The 20067-nt window shown below is 36.9% G+C and overlaps 1 protein-coding gene across 1 annotated transcript; it reads left to right on the forward strand.

The window, feature by feature from the left end:
- Window positions 1-14068: 14068 nt before the first annotated feature.
- On the forward strand, window positions 14069-19371 carry LOC105442879. Its single transcript, XM_030992739.1, has 3 exons — window positions 14069-14204; window positions 16411-16593; window positions 19008-19371. The coding sequence occupies exons 1-3, from the start codon at window positions 14153-14155 to the stop codon at window positions 19265-19267; spliced, it is 495 nt and encodes a 164-aa protein (XP_030848599.1). The 5' UTR covers window positions 14069-14152; the 3' UTR covers window positions 19268-19371.
- The last annotated feature ends 696 nt before the right edge of the window (window positions 19372-20067 follow it).

The following is a 20067-nucleotide window of genomic DNA, read 5'->3' on the forward strand; positions in this document are numbered from 1 at the left end:
GGGGAATGAGCATTGGAAGTGTAGAACATTTTTCTTTTATTTATTACTTTGGGTCAAGAGATGTTATTTTTTGTAGCTAATATATCAGTAGCTACGCTGAAATTAGGTGTACTTCGGGTCGCTGTACAGTTTGTCTAAATGATCCCTTAAGGGTATACCTAAAGGTCTAACCGATTCCAAGCTGGTTTCTGTGACAAGTAGTTATAAGTATGTTTATATATGTACAAACTTTTATTCGTTTGTTAGATATTGAATATAAGTGCCACTGCTTATTATTAAATGGAGGACTGATTATTTTATTGGTCATTAGAAAATTTTCTCTTTTATTAACCATATTTACTCTGTGTGACCTTATACTTAAACATGAATTTCTGGAAGAGGAGGCTGGGAGCCTCAGTTACATAGTATGTCATCTGAACCTAGCCGTTTAAGAATATATGTATATGTAGCAGTTGTAACTTATATGTACATTCTTTTTTTGTATATTCAATATTCGTATTCAATATTCTTGTTCTATAATTGTATCCTAATTACATCATATTTATGAAGAAAAAAAAATGCTCTGACGCTTTGACGCTTATTCACATGGTAAGTGGGGATATTATTGGTTGCTTTAGAAGTCATAATAAGGACATTTTGAGTGTTTTTCTGGGGGGGGGGGGGGCAAACACTCAAGAATATTGTCTGAGATAAAACCTAGAGTATATTAACAAAATGGTCAATTTATTACAAGTTGGTAATTTGATTTACACGGAGAAGAAATATCTACACAGAAAGATATTTATTAAAATTTAGCCTTTATAATTGGATAAATCTATGGATACATTTGTATTTAAAATTAATAATAATAATAACAGTGGGTTCTAGTATAGTGCTCGTGTTTGTCAGACTTGACACTCCTGACGCTCCACAATTGTCACCCTGACTTAAGCATTGCAGCCATTACGGCGCTCTAGCACTTCAAGGAATTGATTCCTGCCAATTACATCATCAACGTTTTAAATAAACATTCACTTCTACAAACATAATACAAGATGAACTAAGTACCTAATGGATGGATAATGTCATGAAAATTTAAACCGCCCAAGAGTAATGAGAGTACACTTACCCCTCTCCCCTTGTCATGTACTGGGGCAGGAGATTCGAGTTCTGCCGCGATCATACTGCACTGTTGCAGAAACCTCTCATCAATAGCGAGAACCTATTAGTGTTATAAGCTACTGAAACATTTGTACTTGGTTGATCATGTGTAGATTTGTTTTCAATTAGTTATCGACATCAAGACTTTTTAATCCAGGCCCTCATTAAATTGAAATTGCTCAGTTCCCTACTGCGTTTTGTAATCTGTCTTTCGATGGCTTTAGTATGGTGTTACTTTTTATTACTTGCGTTGTGACCTTCAAATTAATGGCATTTTTCAAAAATGAGAACGTATGTCATTCTTATTTCAATGAAAATGATTCAAATCTGTTTCTTCATTATGTATCATATTCCTGCTTTCGTGATTACTGGAATGTGTTTCTGAATATTTTCATTGAAAAACGATTGATAGTTTTTTAATAATCCTAACTAACTTCTTGTTGCTTAAGAAAAGGACAATGAAATAACATAAAGAAGTAATAACAGGATGGACATAAAATGCTTTGCATAAAGTAAACAATTGAAAAGTAAATTTATGAGAAAAAACTTAAGAAAAATTGCTGGCCATGAATAAAGTTTTTTTCTTCTTCTAATCGAGTCTTTTTATCTTCGAAATTGATCTCAGCTTGCCTTTTAAATTAAGGCCGATCGAGCAATTATTTGTAAGGTTATCAATTTTAAAAGACAATAGCCTTCGCCGAAAAGCCACTCGTAAAGTTGCAAGATAATAAGATCTTAAATTGGTTTTAACCCTAAGGCCGATAAAGCAATTATGTATCATTTATTTCATAATGTACCACATTGTCATTAATTATTTCTTATAACAGGAATATGTTTCTTAAAACATATCATTGAAATATTTTTTTTAAAAATGATAATAACTCACTTCCTGAAATTTCAGAAAAGAAAATGCCAAGGTTCATTTTAAGAAAATATTATTCATGAAGTCGATGTTAAAAATTTCATTTGGAAGTACAATGATATTATCTCTCTAAATGAACAATTATATAAAAGTGGATCTTACATAAAAGTAAAACTTAACTAATAGTAATGCATTACTTTGTAAGGCTATATCATACCCAGACACTAAAATACTTTCTTCTCCTTTACTGATGAAAACTACCGTCCCACAAATCCCCCCCCCTAAAATAAAAAATATTGTTACCCGATATAGCTCGCATGCCCTCTATGCTAGGGCTCTCCTAGCCTCTTTTTGATGGCCCTCGTGGTGTTGGAGTCCGTAAATTCCGGCAAGCGAAGCGAGCAAGAGAAACAGAGCGCTAGCGAGGGCCTCTTGACAAGTGATATGAAGTATATATTCATGAGACCCGATTTCCTACTGAATTATGCGTGTCTAGACCGCAGTGATTATTTGTGTGTATGTCTGATTGAGTGGGATTGCCCAACTAGGCTAGTCTGCAAGCACAGACCCTAATTTGACACTTTATCAAAAATCATTGTGCCTTGAGAGAAGCCTAGCCCAGCTGCCTACTGGTACCTACTGGTTGTGTCAATATAGGTCAGGAGCAGCTATAGTACATGGCCTATGGCAGTCTTAAAGTGCAGACTATCTTTTACGACTGACAAGGGTTTGTGCTTGCAGACTACAACTAGGCGTCCAGTCTCGCTCCCACCATGCTCTCACGTAGGAAATTCGCACAGAGCGGTAGATATTACGTCATAGTAGCTTTCTCTGATTGGATGATTTTCACCGACTTCTGTTGGGTCGGAATATTCGCCAAACAATGTAAAACATAAAAAATTCAGATCACTTGTCAAGAGGGCCTCGCTAGCGCTCTGTTTCTCTGGCGAGCGAAGCGAGCCAGAATTTATGGACTCCAACAACGCGAGGGCCATCAACAAGAGGCTAGGACTCTCTTGGCATTCTAGTCCTATTACCAGGCTCATATAGCTGGATGTTAAAAAGGTAGCGCTCTGGCATATCGAGTACCAATGAACACCTGGGTGGAGAGTGGCAAACGTAGATTGATGTCTTTTTTAAAAGACGTTAATTCTTTGATTGGAGTTGAACGGTTCTAGAACAATTACCCCCTGGCCAATCACCTTTCTGAAAATTACCCCCAAGGACTATTACCCCCCGTAAAACTACCCCCGACAAACTACCCTCGAGGACAACTACCCCAAGGACAATTGCCCCTCGGAAAACTACTTCCAGGAACAACTGCCCCAGGGGGTAATTGTCCTGATACGGATTTGAACTCTTAACTTCTTGGCTTGAGAGTGAAGTGAATGAACCAACCCCCCCCCCAAAAAAAAAAAAAAAAAAAAAAAATATATATTAAAAATATATATATATATATATATATATACAAAAAAAAAAAAAAATCGAAGTTTATGGGCAACATGATATTGTACTTTAGCTTTGAAACCGATTAATTGTCCATAACGTTATAATTTATGTGTTAACCTCTTTTTAATGAAGTGATTGTAAAAAAAGGGCAATGTTTATTCTTAATAAGGTTTTTATGTTCACATAGCTAAAGATTCTCACAGATCTAAGAAGACATAAACTTCATATATCAAGAATAAACAATACTGTCACAATGATTTCATGAAAATAAGTAAGAAAGTTATTCTAACTTTAAGAGGGTTCATCAGAAGCGATGGTCATTATCTGTCATCAACTTGTTAAAATAATGATATTAGGCGATTCTTTTTGTGATGTTTCCTCACGACACCTTTCTGAGCTATTAGGGGACTTTCCCTAATTTTAAACATATATTGACAGGCATGGGTCCTTGTGTGTGTGTGTGTGGGTGAGTGCCTATATGGTATTAGTATTATTTAATAAGTTGTAGACCGAGGCATGTTTATAAGACTATTTACAACGTAATGTAGGTAAGATAGCTAAGTTGTATTCATTTGCATAATAGTAACGTGTGCATCAGGGAAGGAAAGGGTTAGGTTTAGGGTTAGTGTTGTGGCACACTCCTCTACAACTGATTAAATATTGCCTAACATGCGCGTGTGTGTCTTTTATAAACACATGGGGGCGCCCATCCATTGGCGAGCAAAACAGGAATTGACTTGATTACAGTCGTGTGAATCTTCTTAAAAGAATATAAATATATAAATAATGCCTACCACGCGTGTGTGTGTATTTTACGAACAAGTGAGGGCGCTAAATTAGTAACGACTATGACGTTGCCATCCCCCTTCAATTTGATGGCAAAATATTTTTTTTGAAAGTCGAGGGTACTAGATAGCTTTATTGTATTGTTAACATTGTTATTCTGCTTGTTTAATATTGTTGTATTGATTGCTGTAGTTACATTTAGTTTGTTAAGGGTTCACAGTTTTCAACTTCTTTAACGTTATGTTTTCACATTTACAGCGTTTTTCAAACATGATCGACACATTTGGGTTGTAATCTAATGAGAAGTTTTTAGTACATTATATTGACATTCTTACGATCTGTTTTAACTTTTTAAATTACAATTTCATGATGTTTTCTATCATTCTAATGTTCTTGATCCATAACCATGGTAATAGCCCATTGTGCACATCCACCGCCAACTTTGAGGCAAAGGAGTGCGTTCTGATAGCGAAGGGAGTCATAACAACAGAAAAGTCATTTTAAACTGTGTCAAAGGGGGTGGGGCCATTTCAGTTTTTGAACAATGAACTAATACTACTTATCCCAGTTCAGTGATAATAAGGGAGTTTACAGATACAATCTGCGCATGGGCAGATGAAGGTCATTTGTACCAAAAAGGTAAAACCCACCAGAGATGAATACTGGATTTGCGCTCATGAAAGTTATGTAACATTATTTATGTATGCACCAACGGTACATTCTAAGATACGCAGTTGGACGTATTCTTTTCAAGAGGGCAAACAAAAGGTATTCATGAAGCACATCTAGGACTTTGGCAGTCATTATTCTAAGATGCTCAAAGTGGAACTTCTCCATCTGTAAAAGATCTGTGGATATTTGGGGTCATTTGTACCATGTGCTATCTGTAAACCCCCTCATTGCCATACAAGTTACATGTACAGTGAATATTTACGATGCGTATTAAAACAAAAGTACACCCGAATTTGCAAGACTCCCATTTTTTATTTATTATCTGAATGACTTATATTGCATTTTAGAGGATAATCAATATTCTGTCGGATGATACCTTATTCGCAACTTTGCAGCTGCCTAGGATGACTGAGCAGCAGCCTTTTTTGGCGTGCTTCAATGAATTTAGGTCGACAGCCCTAACGCAATGTTATTTCAGTCGGAAACTATTAATGACATATTCGCATTAATTTGTGTCTAAGAATAAAATAGGTAATGTGTCCATTTTGACTCAAGAAAAGGCTAATTTACAAGTTCATTTGTGACATTATCCTTCTTATGACGACAAAATCCGGGCTTTTCTTGCATTCTTTATTTAAATTTGATATTCCAAGGAGATCTCTAAATAGGAAAATATTCATGTCTACAGAAAGCTTCTAAGTCGTACATGACCTTGAATGACATTCAAACAATATAACACTTCCGTAAAAGCGAAATTTGGGTGAAAACATCACCCTATTCTGTGGGACAAATTTGCCCTATTGTCATCACAATCGGCCTTAAGCTGTCACGTCGGAAAAGGGAGGCGTGGCTTCTGGGCCACTTCCGGGTATCTAGTAAAATGCATGTATAACATTACAAGGTTGGAAGACAAGCTTCAATTTATGTGTTATTTGTCCCTTACTAGAATAAATTTGAAAACAAAATCGTTTGTAATTTAATTCTCATTAATATTTCCATCTTGATATACTAAAAAATGTATTGTTTGTTAACAAAAAACGTTAAAAACGGGGAAACAGAAGGTGAAACTACGGCTGTGTCCACAGCTGTGTCGTGCAGTAAGCCTGCATATATGGGTATTGGGGAGCCGGCGATTTTTACCACAATTGCACAATGAGGTTTCACTTTGACATAATATCAGACGGAGACTTTACCTCTTCCACTATGGAAAAAAAAAACAGTTAATGATGATTCAATCATCATTAATATGAATAAAATAAATTTCAAACTAATCAAACAATATTTCATTTAGTCGATCGTATCATGGCTATAGATTCGCTGGAAAAATCGAGCGATTCTGCTGTTATTACGATTCATCCGTGAGAAGTAGTGCGGGTCTTGGCAGCCGCATTACCTATACTGATTGAACGTAGTCGTAGTATCGCAGGCGGATTTACATTACCTGCGCCCACATCAAAACAAACGTAAACGTAATTCGCTTGGCGTTCGCATACGATCTACTACTTACTTTCGAGATCAATTATTTTGCTAGGATTTCTGGCCAAATGTATTCATTACAATTAATTGTAAGTTGAGATCCTCATACACGGATAGTTTTGTACAAATTCTTCATTCATGTCGAAATTTCAGCCTTAATTCTAGTGCGAGATCGTTTATGTAGAAAGCTTCGAATTTAGCGCGAATGACGGAGCTTAACACTGCACTGCACACACAGTAATCGCGTGCATTTCGCAATAGACGAAACCCTTACAAAACTAAACTAAACGAACACAAAACGGAGAGAAATACACAATTCTATGTTACTATAGTTATCGACCAATGAACATGGAAAAGAAACATTATTCGTTGTTATGTACCAGGAAATTCCACTCAGAACATGATTCTACTAAAGGTAATTTTGTTTTGAAACACAACTATAGGTCGGTTTTTTATACTACACTGTCGCTCATATAGGTGGAATATTTTTGTTTTCACCCCAACAAAGTCAGTTCCCTTAAAGTTACTATGTCCCTTTTGCAGCCAACCTCAAATTATGTAGAACTTTGCAGGAATTATGAATATGTCATGTATGTCTTATCTGTGAAATTTAAACGTTAGCAGTGTACTCATATTCAAATTATGCAAGGAAACCCGTTTACTTTCTAGACCTCACTGTCAGACACTATTGAGTGACTTACTGGCTTTTTTCTTCTTTGGTAATAACATACATGAAAAGAGTTGTAAAGGGTACATAAGCATTTATCTACATCAATAACCCACTTCTTGTGATGGCCAAGATTAAACTGATTGAATCTTTGCGCAGCATAAAACGTATGACCATACGGTACAATTGTCTGAAAATCAAGACTATTACTTTTGGGCTCTATAGCCCTAAAGTCGATTTGACAACTAATAGTCGTTATTTTCCCACTTCCAGACATTTTCAAGACCCACCTTTTTTAGGGAAGTTCTAAATAGGTATTATCTTTCAAATGCAGTTGGAATTTAACTTTTTCATTTTTTTGGCCTGCAAATGGGACATAGTACCTTTAAGCGGATTTCATAGGTCCGGAGAGTGTCAACTTTATAGTGAAATTTGATTTTTATAAATTGCACACTTTCATGGCATGTTAGTTGCTTAAATTGCTTTAATAACTCATTCAATTATAAAATAAACTATATTTAATTGATTTTATTTCATATAAGTATCAACTTAAAGGTAAGCCTCAGTCTTTTAAAATTGACAAAGTTTACTCACATGGATGCTTTCTACCCATCTTTTTCATGAAAGTCTACTGCCTTTACCTGTCGTAGTTATCATCATGACTTTCTTAAATGTGAAATAGTGCAATGGACAAGTTAGAAGTGAAATTAAAGATATCATGAGACAGGATGTTAGAAGCGTGTTAAAAATGGTTGAATAATATTAATAATAACGTCCTATTTACCCAGAGTAGCCACTTCAGTTATGAAACTGCTCTTCCAGCGGGCCCTGCATAGCATAATATGTTATTATTACCGTTCTCCAATCTAATATGCTGAGCGCCTAGCTAGAAGGCAGAAGGTCCCATTGTTATAAGTCTTTGGTATGACTCGGCCGGGGATCGAACCCACGACCTCCCGTTCATGAGGCGGGCGCTCTAACCACTGAGCCACCATGCCCGGTTGAAGGTTATCCTGTGGATTGAAACTAGGTCCTGTGAAAGTTTAGATTTATTGAACTACTCTGAACAATGAAGCACTGAAGCATGAAAGCAGAATTTAACTTTTAAATGGATTTAAGACCAACGGCAACGCAACGGGCGGCACTGGCGTGACAAATATTCAGCGCCAATTTTTATAAGGAGATTATGACGTCACCTTTTGAAAACAAGACTGGTGCTCTTTCATCTGTGGCAGAAGAATATGATTATAATAACATTAGACATAACAAAATTTACTCATTACGATGAAATATACTTCAAGTAGGGTAGTGAGCACTGATTTTGTTTTTGGCCACCGGCAATTTGAAAATAGCACCCCTCCCCTCTCAAGCACCAATTAAAGGTAAAATAAACGTGTTTTTACCTGTTTTTCCCCCAAGGGAGGGGGCCCAGGCTCCCGAGCCACCGCCCCCTGGATCCGCCACTGGCTGGTTCAAACGTTAAATGGAACTTTTTGTGCGAGTAATAATAGTCCAGTTTGATGATATAAACATCCGACCATGTGAGTTTTATTGAAATGTGTTCCTGGCAGCTGTTTTTCCTGATAATGGTGGGGTTATTTATTGAAGTACTCTGTGCACTGATCAGCCGGCAGGCGGAGCACAAGGTAAGGTAATCATTTGCAGAGTTGTTTGAGAGCACATAGACATGGTAGGGATATTCATATCACAATTTTACATGAGCTATATGGAAACAGAATATTGTTATTCTAAGCTGTTTGGAAGACTTTTTTTTCTGTGATCTTTAACCACATCATAAATAGAACAAGTCCTTATAACACACCACCCACCGACACGCACGCATACATTGGATAATGATAACTAGATCATTTTTTTTACAGCGCAGCTACTTTCTTTGTCAGTGATATTTTTGTCTTTATGGATGAATCCGCTTTTCATAAGGACACGAATTTCATTGAAAATACACTGATCAATCAGTGGAATTCCCCAACCTCTGGTTTTCCCCACCTCTGGTTTTCCCCATATAAAATGATTTTCTATTCAATTTTGTTTTGCTTGATGCGCTTGAGAAAAAGACCTTCATCATTTCATTATATTTGAAAGGTTGCAGAATTAATTTTTTTTTTTGGAGAAAACAGAAAAAATTAAATTGAATATGTAGAAAAGTGCAGTCAACTCTTTATATTTTCACTTAAAAGAAAATAACTCATGTTTTGTTAGTTACATGAATATTCTACCCTTTTCTACCGATTTGTTATTCTCATCTAGGACCTTTTACCGGGGCAGATTGGTTTCATAGCGTACCGGCTTCAGTGTAACACTAGCACGCGTTATTCTCCAGACGAGAGCGAACAACATGGGGTCTAGAAACCGTCATAACTACAAGATCAATGACATCTCGCCGTTGTCGCTCTACTTGTCCGCTAAGTGTTTCACATAACTGTCTTTGCCAAGATGAGCGACAACTTCCGCGACAATCCCTTGTCACTACTTCAAACCCGTAATAATTTGTTAGAACGCCATTTAAAGGCAACGTACAGTTAGTCTACGGACAACGAAAAAAAAATGAAACTGAAAACTTATCTTAAAAACTAATTTTTTTATCTTTAAGCTCTAATTCCACCGACCAGTTCCTAAAATGTTCAATATAACAGTATTATACAAACAAACAAACTGTTCTTCTAAGATTTTAAGGCCCTGACGAGATAATAAGATAAATATTATATGAACATACATCGGTCTTAATAAATGGAAAATTGGGGAAGATCGAGCAGTCTGTTATCTCAGACCCATGGGAATAAAAACAATTTTTGTGCAGGCATGTTTCTGAATATATTCCATTTCCAAGCATACTTTGATACAAATCATATTATATAATTATTAAAAAAATAAGTATTAAAAGTGTGAGTGTTATGAAATTTCTGTTTCAATTACTTCCTTCACTTAACTTAGAATTAGGGTGTTCGTTGAATTGGAAAAGAGTTATAGTATCCTCTTACTTGCAAATTTCCATTCCCTCGTCCGCACAGCAACCTCGAGTTTCATCATTGTTTATACTTTTTTTTTTAGATGTCATTAAGTTTTCGCGCAGATTGGATTTTGGTATCATTTGTGATTGATTTGTATTGTTTGGAATCGTTTTAAAAAATTATTGAAAAAGGTGAGTGCGTTGATGGAAATGAATGATACCGAACAAAAACTAAACTGATTGATTTATGTATTTTTGGTTTATAATGTCTTATTGGAAGATTTATTAACAATACAGAACATGTCAGCCTGCATGCTGACGTATGCAGTCATGCTATCCCAGGTACATATTAGTCTCAAAATAACGGTGAATTGCCGATTGGTCTACAATCAGTTCGTCTATTAGAGTTTATAAACCGTTGCAGAGCAGACGCAGACACGTGCACGGCCGGTAACTGACAACAAAACAAAATGTCCAGACTAATTTTAGGAGATTTAGCGCCCTCTTCTGACACGGACTGGGTCAAATGTTAAGGCGAGGTAGACGTAAATTTGAACACTATTAGTTCACCTGTACTGATCAAAAGTTAAGTCCTCAGGAATATTTTATGAACAAACATGGAGAAAATGTCATTACACTAGCTCATTCATTGGGTGGAACAATGTCACTAAAGATATGCAGCACACGACGCCGACATTTGTCTTTATTCCAATATATTTTTTTGTTTTGTCGTTCTTGTGGGGCTGTCGGCATTGGCGTTATGAGCGTAACGGTCAGATAATTCAGATGAGCATACTTTGATATTTTTGTGTGAAACTGGCAGGTCACTTATTGGAGTGGGTGCAGGGGGCAGATCCCCCAGTAGCTCAGGGGTTTTAGGCATTAAATTACAATCAGATAAGCATCCAGGGGCTCAGGTTAAATTCATGTCATTTTAGCAACATTGGTAATCACTGGTATTGAAATAGAAAAATACCACGTTTGAATTTTATTAACTCATTTCGTGCCAAGGGGGGTCAACTACCCCCTCCCTCAGTTCGCCAGTGGGTGTCGGTCTCATGGACTATCGGTCTAGTGGGAAATTGGTCTCGTGGGGGTATTGGCCTAATGAACCTGTTGTAAATGTCGATCTCATGGGCTGTTGGGCTAAAGAACCTTTTGTAGATGTCGGTTTCGTAGGCTGTTGGGCTTGTAAACCTTTTGTAGATATCGGTCTGGCGCGCTGTTGCTGGTCCAATGAAGCTTTTGCTGATTTCGATCTTACAGGTTGTTGTTCTTAGAGGCGGTTATAGGGGGGGGGGGGGGTAGTTAGGGAGTTCAACCCCCCCCATTGGTTTTCCCCCCAAAAAGAAAAATGTTTAGTTTTTTTCTTTGTTTTTGTTTATATGTCGAGGGCCCATAAATTTGTGTTGTAGTGTTTCTACACGTTTCCCCCCTCCCCGAAATATTGGCCGGCACTTTTTTTTAAATTCGGGTGGCAAAATGAAGAAAAATAAATTTGAGCACTCACTTTTTTGGCCGGTGAACTCATATTACTAATTCCAGTCTAGTGATAATTGCCATATACGTTTATACAATGCATATTAAAACAAAAGAATACCCAACTTTGCAAGATTCCCATTTGATATTTAGAATTTGAATGAGTTTGAATTATATTAAGAGTAATAAATATTATGCCGAATGATATCTTATTCGCAACTTTGCTGCCACGGATGACTGAGCAGCAGCCTCTTTTGAACTGCACCAATGAATGTGGGTCAAAAGCCCTAATGCATTGTTATTTCAGTCGAAAACTATTAAAGACGTATTTGCGTTAATTAGTGCCTAAGAATAGAAAAGGCAATATTGTCAATTTAGACTCAAGAGAAGGCTCATTTACAAGTTCATTTGTAATATTATCCTTCTTACGACGACAAAATCCGGACTTTTCTTGAATGCTTTATTTAAGGTAAGCACCAGTCATTTAACATAGACAAACTTTACTCACAACCGTGCTTTTTACCCATCTTTTTCATGAAAGTCCACTGTCGTTACTTTTGGTATAGTTATCATCATACATGTACATACAATACCGGAATACACTATTTAGAATATTGTCCATTAAGTTTAACTTAAGAGATAAAGTGGCGGAGCCTATGGAAAAGCAGAGCTTGTTGTGGAAAGGCCCCTTAAACTAAAAAAAGACATAATTAACTAAATTAAAGTTTATAAAATACAAATACACGCTAAAACAGGGAAAGGGAGATTACAGGGATACATGAACCGATACTCACAATTAACTACAAAAGACAAGGAAAAGGGAAGGAAATATATCTGCAGCTTATTGAAACAATATTACTACATAATTTGTTCTCGATATGAGTATATTATAAATATAGTTGTTATGGTCTCTTCTTATATCTCCATGGTCATACCGTTAGCTACTCATTGTAATGAACAAAAGTATACAGTTGGAGACAAGAATAGTCAGGAATCAGGAATGACAATATGTATTCAAATAATAACTTTTCAATTTTCTTCTGAATACATGTACACTTACAGACCTTTTAATCACAGAATCGAGAGAATAGACGACGACAAAATCCGGACTTTCTTACATGTGGAAAGCTTAGACACATTGATCTACTTTGACAATGAAGCACTAAAGCATGAAAGCAGAATTTAACATTTAAAAGGATTTAAGACCAACGGCAACGCAAGGCAAGGCACTGACCTGACAAAACATTTTATAAGGAAATTACGACGTCGTATTTTGAAAAAAATACTAGTGCTCTTTCATTTGTGGCAGAAAAATATGAATATCATTTTATTAGACAGAAAACACTTTACTCACTACGATGACATAGACTTCAAGGTCTCATGAATTTGTAATTTTTAATCATAAGCTTCCCAATTCGGGCCTAATTTTTTGATACGCATTGTGGAATTGCAGGCAAAGATCGTTGTCGGTAAACTGTATACATTATACCTATTTAGACATAGTGTTGTTCAGTTGATTGTGTTACACGCTCATATTAATGATATGGCGAATATTGGGTGAAAGCCTGATCAAACCAGGGGGGTGTTTCACAAAGATTCTAAGTTGAACTTATCTCTAAGTTGGACTTAAAAATTATGGAAAGCCGTTAGCATCTTTGAAAATATTTTGTAAAAGTTATTTTGAAAGGCATAAAATGTTGATTCAAATCATTCATATTTTCTATCATCAAGGAGATTTCATGTTCTTGATGTGGAATTTATAAAAAAAGTCTAAAATACTTGAATTTCTGCTTTTGAATATATTTCATTTTAAGGCTCCAATGGCTGTCCATAATTTTTAAGTCCAACTTAGTGTTAAGTTCTACTTAGGATCTTTGTGAAACACCCCCCAGAACGATGACAAAGCAGACAAATTGGTTTACACAACGTGGCCTAATGGATACAGATTAAACTGGGCCCTGTTTTGTTTTGATAATAAATGCTAAATTTCTATGAAATTTTAGCTCCCTGCCAATGAAATGCCATGATTTCATTACCTTGTAATCAGCTATACTTATTTGTTATTTATTATATTAAGTTAGATGAAACAGGGCACTGGTTCAAACATAAATCAGACCTTTTTCTTCGGCGAGTAATAACTGATTCGATTTAATCTGTTTATTTTAACGGCATTATGGCTTTGCCCTCCCCAATCTCCTATAATATGACGTAAATGACTATCACATCATGATAATTTGAGTGGATGTAATAACACGTTTACCTTACATTTCAATAAGAGCTTGTGATTCGTATCTGAGCTACAACAAATCGAGAAATGATAGTATGGTCACGTGACTGAATGTACGCCAAAAAAAAATAGGTTTCCACTTTGCATGTCACGGCTAAAAATAGCGACACGCCTTGGTCACGCGACACAGTACAATTTTGGTGATTGGCTACTATACGCAACCACGTCACCCGGTATCCAGTCTGTGATTCGCTACCGCTAAGATGGATGGGTGTGGCTGGTGGATGGTGGACGGTTAAGAGACCAGAGCTGGTATGAATATGCACAGTCATCATAGAACACTTCACTTGTAGTTGGAACTCAGATCGAGGAAGATATACTGCTAATTGTGACTGATATTTGCAGATCGACATCTATTTTATTACCATGATGAAGGCCCAAGTTTTCCTCCTTGTTGCGGTGATGTTTTTGGGAATGGGTAAGTTTAATTTATACTCATTATCAACCCTAACGCGAAGGCCCGTTTTCTATTTATTCGTTTCTACCCCAAGCCAATCATGGGTCTCAAATCTCGTTTAAAAGATGTAAAATTCGACTTCCAGACAACTACCTACATTAGAGAGATACATTGTATATTATCATTTAGAAGGGGCAGGGGCAGTAAATACAATTGTTTAGAGGTGGGACTTTCATGGTAAATTGCTGGTTGCAGTGCATATTACTCTTAAAGCTCGTTCTGATATGACACTGTAATCTGCCGCCAAGAATGAAAGGCAAAACATAATACGTGTAAATGCATTGCAAATGCAAGCAACAAAGATACTACTTGTATTTACTTAGCTTTGTGTTATAAGAAACAGAAATGCTAAATAATACATCATTATAACGAAAGTACTCTATTCAGCATCCTACATGTAAACCGCCTCGCTCAGTACAAAAGCCAGACGTAGGCCTATGCTAGCCATATTGCCAAATTAAAAACTACAAAGCCAATTGATATCATACTATTGGCTTGAATGTGATACTGAACCTAAAGCTCGCATCTTAACCCGTTAGATACTGAACTTACATATTGCCCGTAGGTTTAATACAGGAAGAAACCCAATACCAGGTGGTAATGGGTTAACACTCCAGCAACACGGTGTAATTTTGAAGTAGGGCTTTTGTTTATGTCAATGTACCTCTCTTAATACTAGTTTATAAATGCTTTTAAGTGTTTGAATGTGGTACTGAAACTGAGACTAGCATCTTACCCCGTTGACAACTATTATGCCAAGGTCACATTTTCTCTACGGCTAGGACACTGCGGCCGTACGCCCCTGAAATCAAGAGATACATGCGGGGGCCTAAGGGTCATCATAGGGCGTATCCCTATTTTTACAGGCCGTATGGGTCGCCGTGGACTATGTAACACGGAATGATATAAACTGCTTTGATTTCTATGGTCCCGCTTCGATCGCCTTGCGGGCATCTTGCGGCTACCTCACGGCTTCATTACGTCTACCTTAGTATTTTTTAGTATTTTTCAAAAAACAACGGCCGCCGCAGGGACGCCTTTAGGCGACCGTACGTCATCACTTCAAAGGCCGTAGGGAAATCGCAGATTTTCCGTCTCCACAAATTCAAAATTCGCCGCGCGGTTACCCTTACATATGTGACCGCTACTGCATGTGACCGTGGGAATGCTGCGGTGGCCTACAATTGATATTGGCTGTAAATATTTTAGACCGCACGGCCGCCGCGGCAAATGGGATCTAAGCATTAAATCACACATTGCCCGTATGTTCAATACAGGAACAACCCAGTACCAGGGGGTAATGTGTTAACACTCCAGCTACAAGATCTAAGCTTGATATATGCCCTTTTTTAAAGTGTCAATACACTCATAATTCTAGTTTATAAATGCTTCAAAGTGTTTGAATGTGGTACTCCAATTGAAACCATAGCATCTTAACCCGCTGACTACTGAACTCACGTATCACCCGTAGATTTAATACAGGAACAACCAAATATCAGAGACTCAGAGGTTAACACTCCAGCTACTTGGTCTATTAAAGCTTAAAGAAGAAATATATTTCTTTTAATTCTAGTCTATAAATACTTCAATGAAACACTACATCAAATACTGCTGTAATTAGCTACGACGATGCAATAAAGAGAGCGGCAAGGTAAAAATACCTTAACTGAGTGACTGAATGATTGCATTGAGAGTGGATTTGCACAGTATCGCAATACTCATTACATTAGTTGTTGGTAGGAAGGACAACCAGTACGGCTTGTCCTACTTAATTAACTTATGCAATTCGCATATTCATATATACATCTAGATTGTGATGAATACATTATCAGGGATGATTCCCATCTTTAATCATTTCTATCTCTACGTGGTCCAAAGATACTGCTCAAACATCATACTTTGCGATTGGGTGTGATGGTCTGAATAATAATGAAAAATAATAATATTTCTGAGGTCGCATTGTGACCAATTTGATCATATAAAGAGGAATAAAATCAATCCTGGTCGGGTTGTAAGTATAGTCTCATTTTGAAAAAATACGAGTGAGCTTGGGGGGGGGGGATTCGAGAAAAATCTGTTCTTAGTCGCCTTTAATAAAGATACCATGTCCCAATTGCAGGCCCAAAACATTAAGAACTTATAAATCTACGTTTTTCACTTCTCACAGTTCATGCTCAGCAATGCTACAACTGTCTTTCCATCACATCAGACGGTGACATGAGTGCCTTTCCGAGCATGGAGGCAGGCTTCGCTCCTTGTGACGAGAATTACGAACAGAGTACCATGGATTGTAGTGCAGCTGGAGGTTGCCTGAAAGCAAACTACAACTTTGTTTACGACATTCAAGGACGTAAGTACAAAAGCAATAATGAAGTGCCCTTATACAAATATTTAACTCACCTATAATGAATAATTGTATTTCAATAGTGAGATCGCAAAATATTATATTACATGTTGTCAGATACGGCAAAGAATTGAAAAGAACTACAACTTTATATACGCTATTGAGGGACGTAAGTACAAAAGCAATACTTATGACCCCTTGCTAATTGTGGTGTGTTTGTCCTTTTTCGTAACTCTTAAGAATTAAAGGTGTAATGGTAGAATAATGGCCTTTCTTGAATACTTTTAAATGTATGCTGTAATATGTCACAAAATGAACGCCCGTAGATTTGGCCCAAACCCGTTCTGGATTTCAGTACCTACCCCGCTGTTACTATAGTAGCTTCTCAATTTTGCACACGAACCGCAGATTCTCCATCCGCGTTCAGCTTGCGAGAACTCCCTAATGTTTGTCAAACCTGGCAACAACTAATATATGCAGTTTGGACTCTGTCTATTGAAATACTATTATTCTTATCAGGTGAATAAAATAGTTTGTATCGAAGCACTTCACAAAGACGTATGCATTCAATTTGGTTACGTTACGAAAATTGCCTATTGGCATACGTACGCGTTCACCGAAAAGCAAAACCGCTTTTTGTAAAGAGGGCAGTCTGTGTGCGACGGCCGTAACTCTGAGTGCTGCGGCGTCGTAGAAGGTCTGTCCGTCGCTGAGCGAAAACTCGCTAATAAGGCCAGTTCACGGTTAACACATGTCCCGAATGACCCCGAATATCCGCAGATCTTGAAGAGGTTTCACTTTGTAAATGTTGAAATAATCACTCCTACTGCGATGGAGGTGCTACATAAATAGCTTTTGTTTCCCCTTTTTAAAGAATACTCCCACATGCGTATCTTGGACTGCACTGTTTTTGCATAAGTGAATAAATTAATAATGATTACATAACTTTCATGAGGACGTATGCAGCATTTTGTATCCGTGTATTTCATAATTTGATCTGCAATGACCTTTATCTACCTATGCTCAGACTGCAACTATGAACTGGCTTATTGTCTGCACCCAAATTAGTAGGATTGTCAGTTTTCCCAATTCAGAAATGACAAAATCACATGGCCGTACAGACGATTTTTTCCTGTTAGGGCCAGGGGAAAATACAATGAATTATTGATAATCTATTGCCTTTTTTCTCCACCTTTATGCTCAACAGTGTATTTGGTATTCATTTCCGTATTTAAAGAGAAGGTTCATCGATTTTAAATACTAACTTTATTGTCATCATTGCAAAGATGAAACATTGATGGGACAAGGTTATCAAAATTAAATGCTTGGAAACATTAGAATTAATTATTATTATCAATTACAAAACGGTTAAATACAGCCCCGGCATAGCACTCGAAGAGCCCTCCGAACGCTTCTGAGATGTGTGACGCCACATCTTGAACATGATTTGCACATGCAGACGATGTATCATGACATCTACACATCTTTAGTGGCTGTTTTGTTATCTTCTATTCAGTTATTTCTCTTACTTCACTACCGTCAGGCTAAATGATCTATTGCCTCACTCAAAAAGAATCCATCGCTTGTAAACAAAATAAGACGCCATTGTATTTTTAGCTGCATACACCGCGGTATGTTAATAGGCGTTTCAAGAGGGAATTGCTTATCCCAGATGCAATTGAGGTGGTTTTATTTGTATTTGTATAAATCACCCAATATGTAGTTGGCTTAAAACTTATACGATGGCCATCTGTAAGCTTGCCAGTTTCTAGTGATACGTTATTTGCCATATTTGTGATTTTCTTTAAACAGGCTTTTTAATGATTTAAAGAACATGCTGTCGTGTCATTATTTACTTTGGTTCAGGATAATTAAGTCCATGTTACTCAAATAAATGTTAAAGGGATAGTTGAGTTCTGTTTTCAGACCGCAAATGCCTTCAAAGTGCATGGTTATTGCTCTTATTTTTATCTATGACATTTCTAGTGCCCTTTTAGAACCTAAAATTGCTTTAAAGGTAATTTTAGACCCCACAATTTCACCAATACGATCATACCAATTCAGCTCCACTTTAAAAAAAAACATGATGACCGTTAATTAATTATTTAAGCAACATAATAATATAAGCTACATGAAAATGCAAACAAAAAAGCCAACATCGGCATTGGCTGAAATACGACGTAAAAGGCGTTATTTCGTTTTTTTCGACTGTTTTTTTCAAATTTTCCAGAATATCTAAAATTTGTGGGGGTACACAAGTATTAGAAATCGTTATATTTCAGCCGACTCTGAAATTATTTTGTCTAGCGCCCTCTGCAACAGAACCCAACTATCCCTTTAATGGTTAGTATAATTTGTATTATGCATTTGTTAGTTTTGCATGGAATATGAATACATACATGCCCCATTTTGTATTGCAGAGGGTAACATCGAAACAGAACTCGTCATACGGACCTGCGGAGCAGCTGCGGACGTTTGCGAGACCGCAAGCAGAGCAGCCATCAACGCACAACGAGACGTAATCAACTCCATGCTTCCCTCTACCATTCAGTTCGTCTCCGGGAGTGGGGCTGCGTGCGTCTGCTCGGGTAATCTCTGCAACAGGGCCCACACAACAACGCTTAGTCTTGGCGCCCTGCTTGCGTCTCTACTCGTGTCTTATCTCGCTATGAAACGGTAAAGTGAGATTTGGCATTACTCCGATTCTAGTGCCTTGATCAATAGGTCACTTTAGGGTTGGATTGGGAAGGAGGAGGGGGTGGGGGCGGGGTCAGACCAAGTTTTTAAAAAACTGCTTAAGTAAGAATTCACTTTCAATCAAATTTAAATTCAAATTCAAATTCAAATTCAAATACAGATTAAAATATTTCCATTATCTTCAAATAAACAAATACGTACAAAAAGTACTATTACCTGTTATAAATCAATTTCTGAAAATCATCAGGTTTATAAAACATCACTTTACAACAGAAGTGGATGCAGACAGGCACATTCGTAATTAGAAAATAAGTGCGTCGTTATAAAAATGTTAGAAAAGAAAAGTATGGGCATACGTTTTTTCACTGTATTGTAAAGTATTGTAATAAAAAGGAAGGTGTGACGGAATTGAAATCCCCATTCCAAAACACCCCACCCTCGTGTCAGCAAATTTAATATTTTTTTTGTTTTTGTTGTTGAGGCTTGTCCGATAGTAATGTCACCGTCCCTCATATTTAAGCTGATCCATTAAAGGGGAAATCCACCTGGATTTTAAGTTAAAAATAATCAAGTAACAATTGATTTTAAAAAGAAGAGTAATAGTTGGTGTATGTTTTTTTGTATGGTAGAATGTATATCGTATTAAAAACTGCTATTAAAGGTAGATGTAATTTACTTGTTCTTTAGCAGAAGATTTATACACACAAACTCGAATTTTGAATGGTAATTTAGGTCCACATTTTGGATTGGAAAGGAATTGTGTTATGGTTTTTAATAATCTTG

Source organism: Strongylocentrotus purpuratus, unplaced genomic scaffold (assembly GCF_000002235.5).
Source record: "Strongylocentrotus purpuratus isolate Spur 01 unplaced genomic scaffold, Spur_5.0 spur5_scaffold_20, whole genome shotgun sequence".
In the NCBI taxonomy this organism is placed as follows: Eukaryota; Metazoa; Echinodermata; class Echinoidea; order Camarodonta; family Strongylocentrotidae; genus Strongylocentrotus; species Strongylocentrotus purpuratus.

Excerpts from the sequence above, each read along its gene's own strand:
- LOC105442879 (XM_030992739.1), top strand. The coding sequence starts at position 14,153 with ATGATGAAGGCCCAAGTTTTCCTCCTTGTTGCGGTGATGTTTTTGGGA. Across the intron at positions 14,205-16,410 it reads GGTGATGTTTTTGGGAATGG|TTCATGCTCAGCAATGCTAC; the intron begins GTAAGTTTAATT and ends CACTTCTCACAG. Across the intron at positions 16,594-19,007 it reads TGTTTACGACATTCAAGGAC|AGGGTAACATCGAAACAGAA; the intron begins GTAAGTACAAAA and ends TTTGTATTGCAG.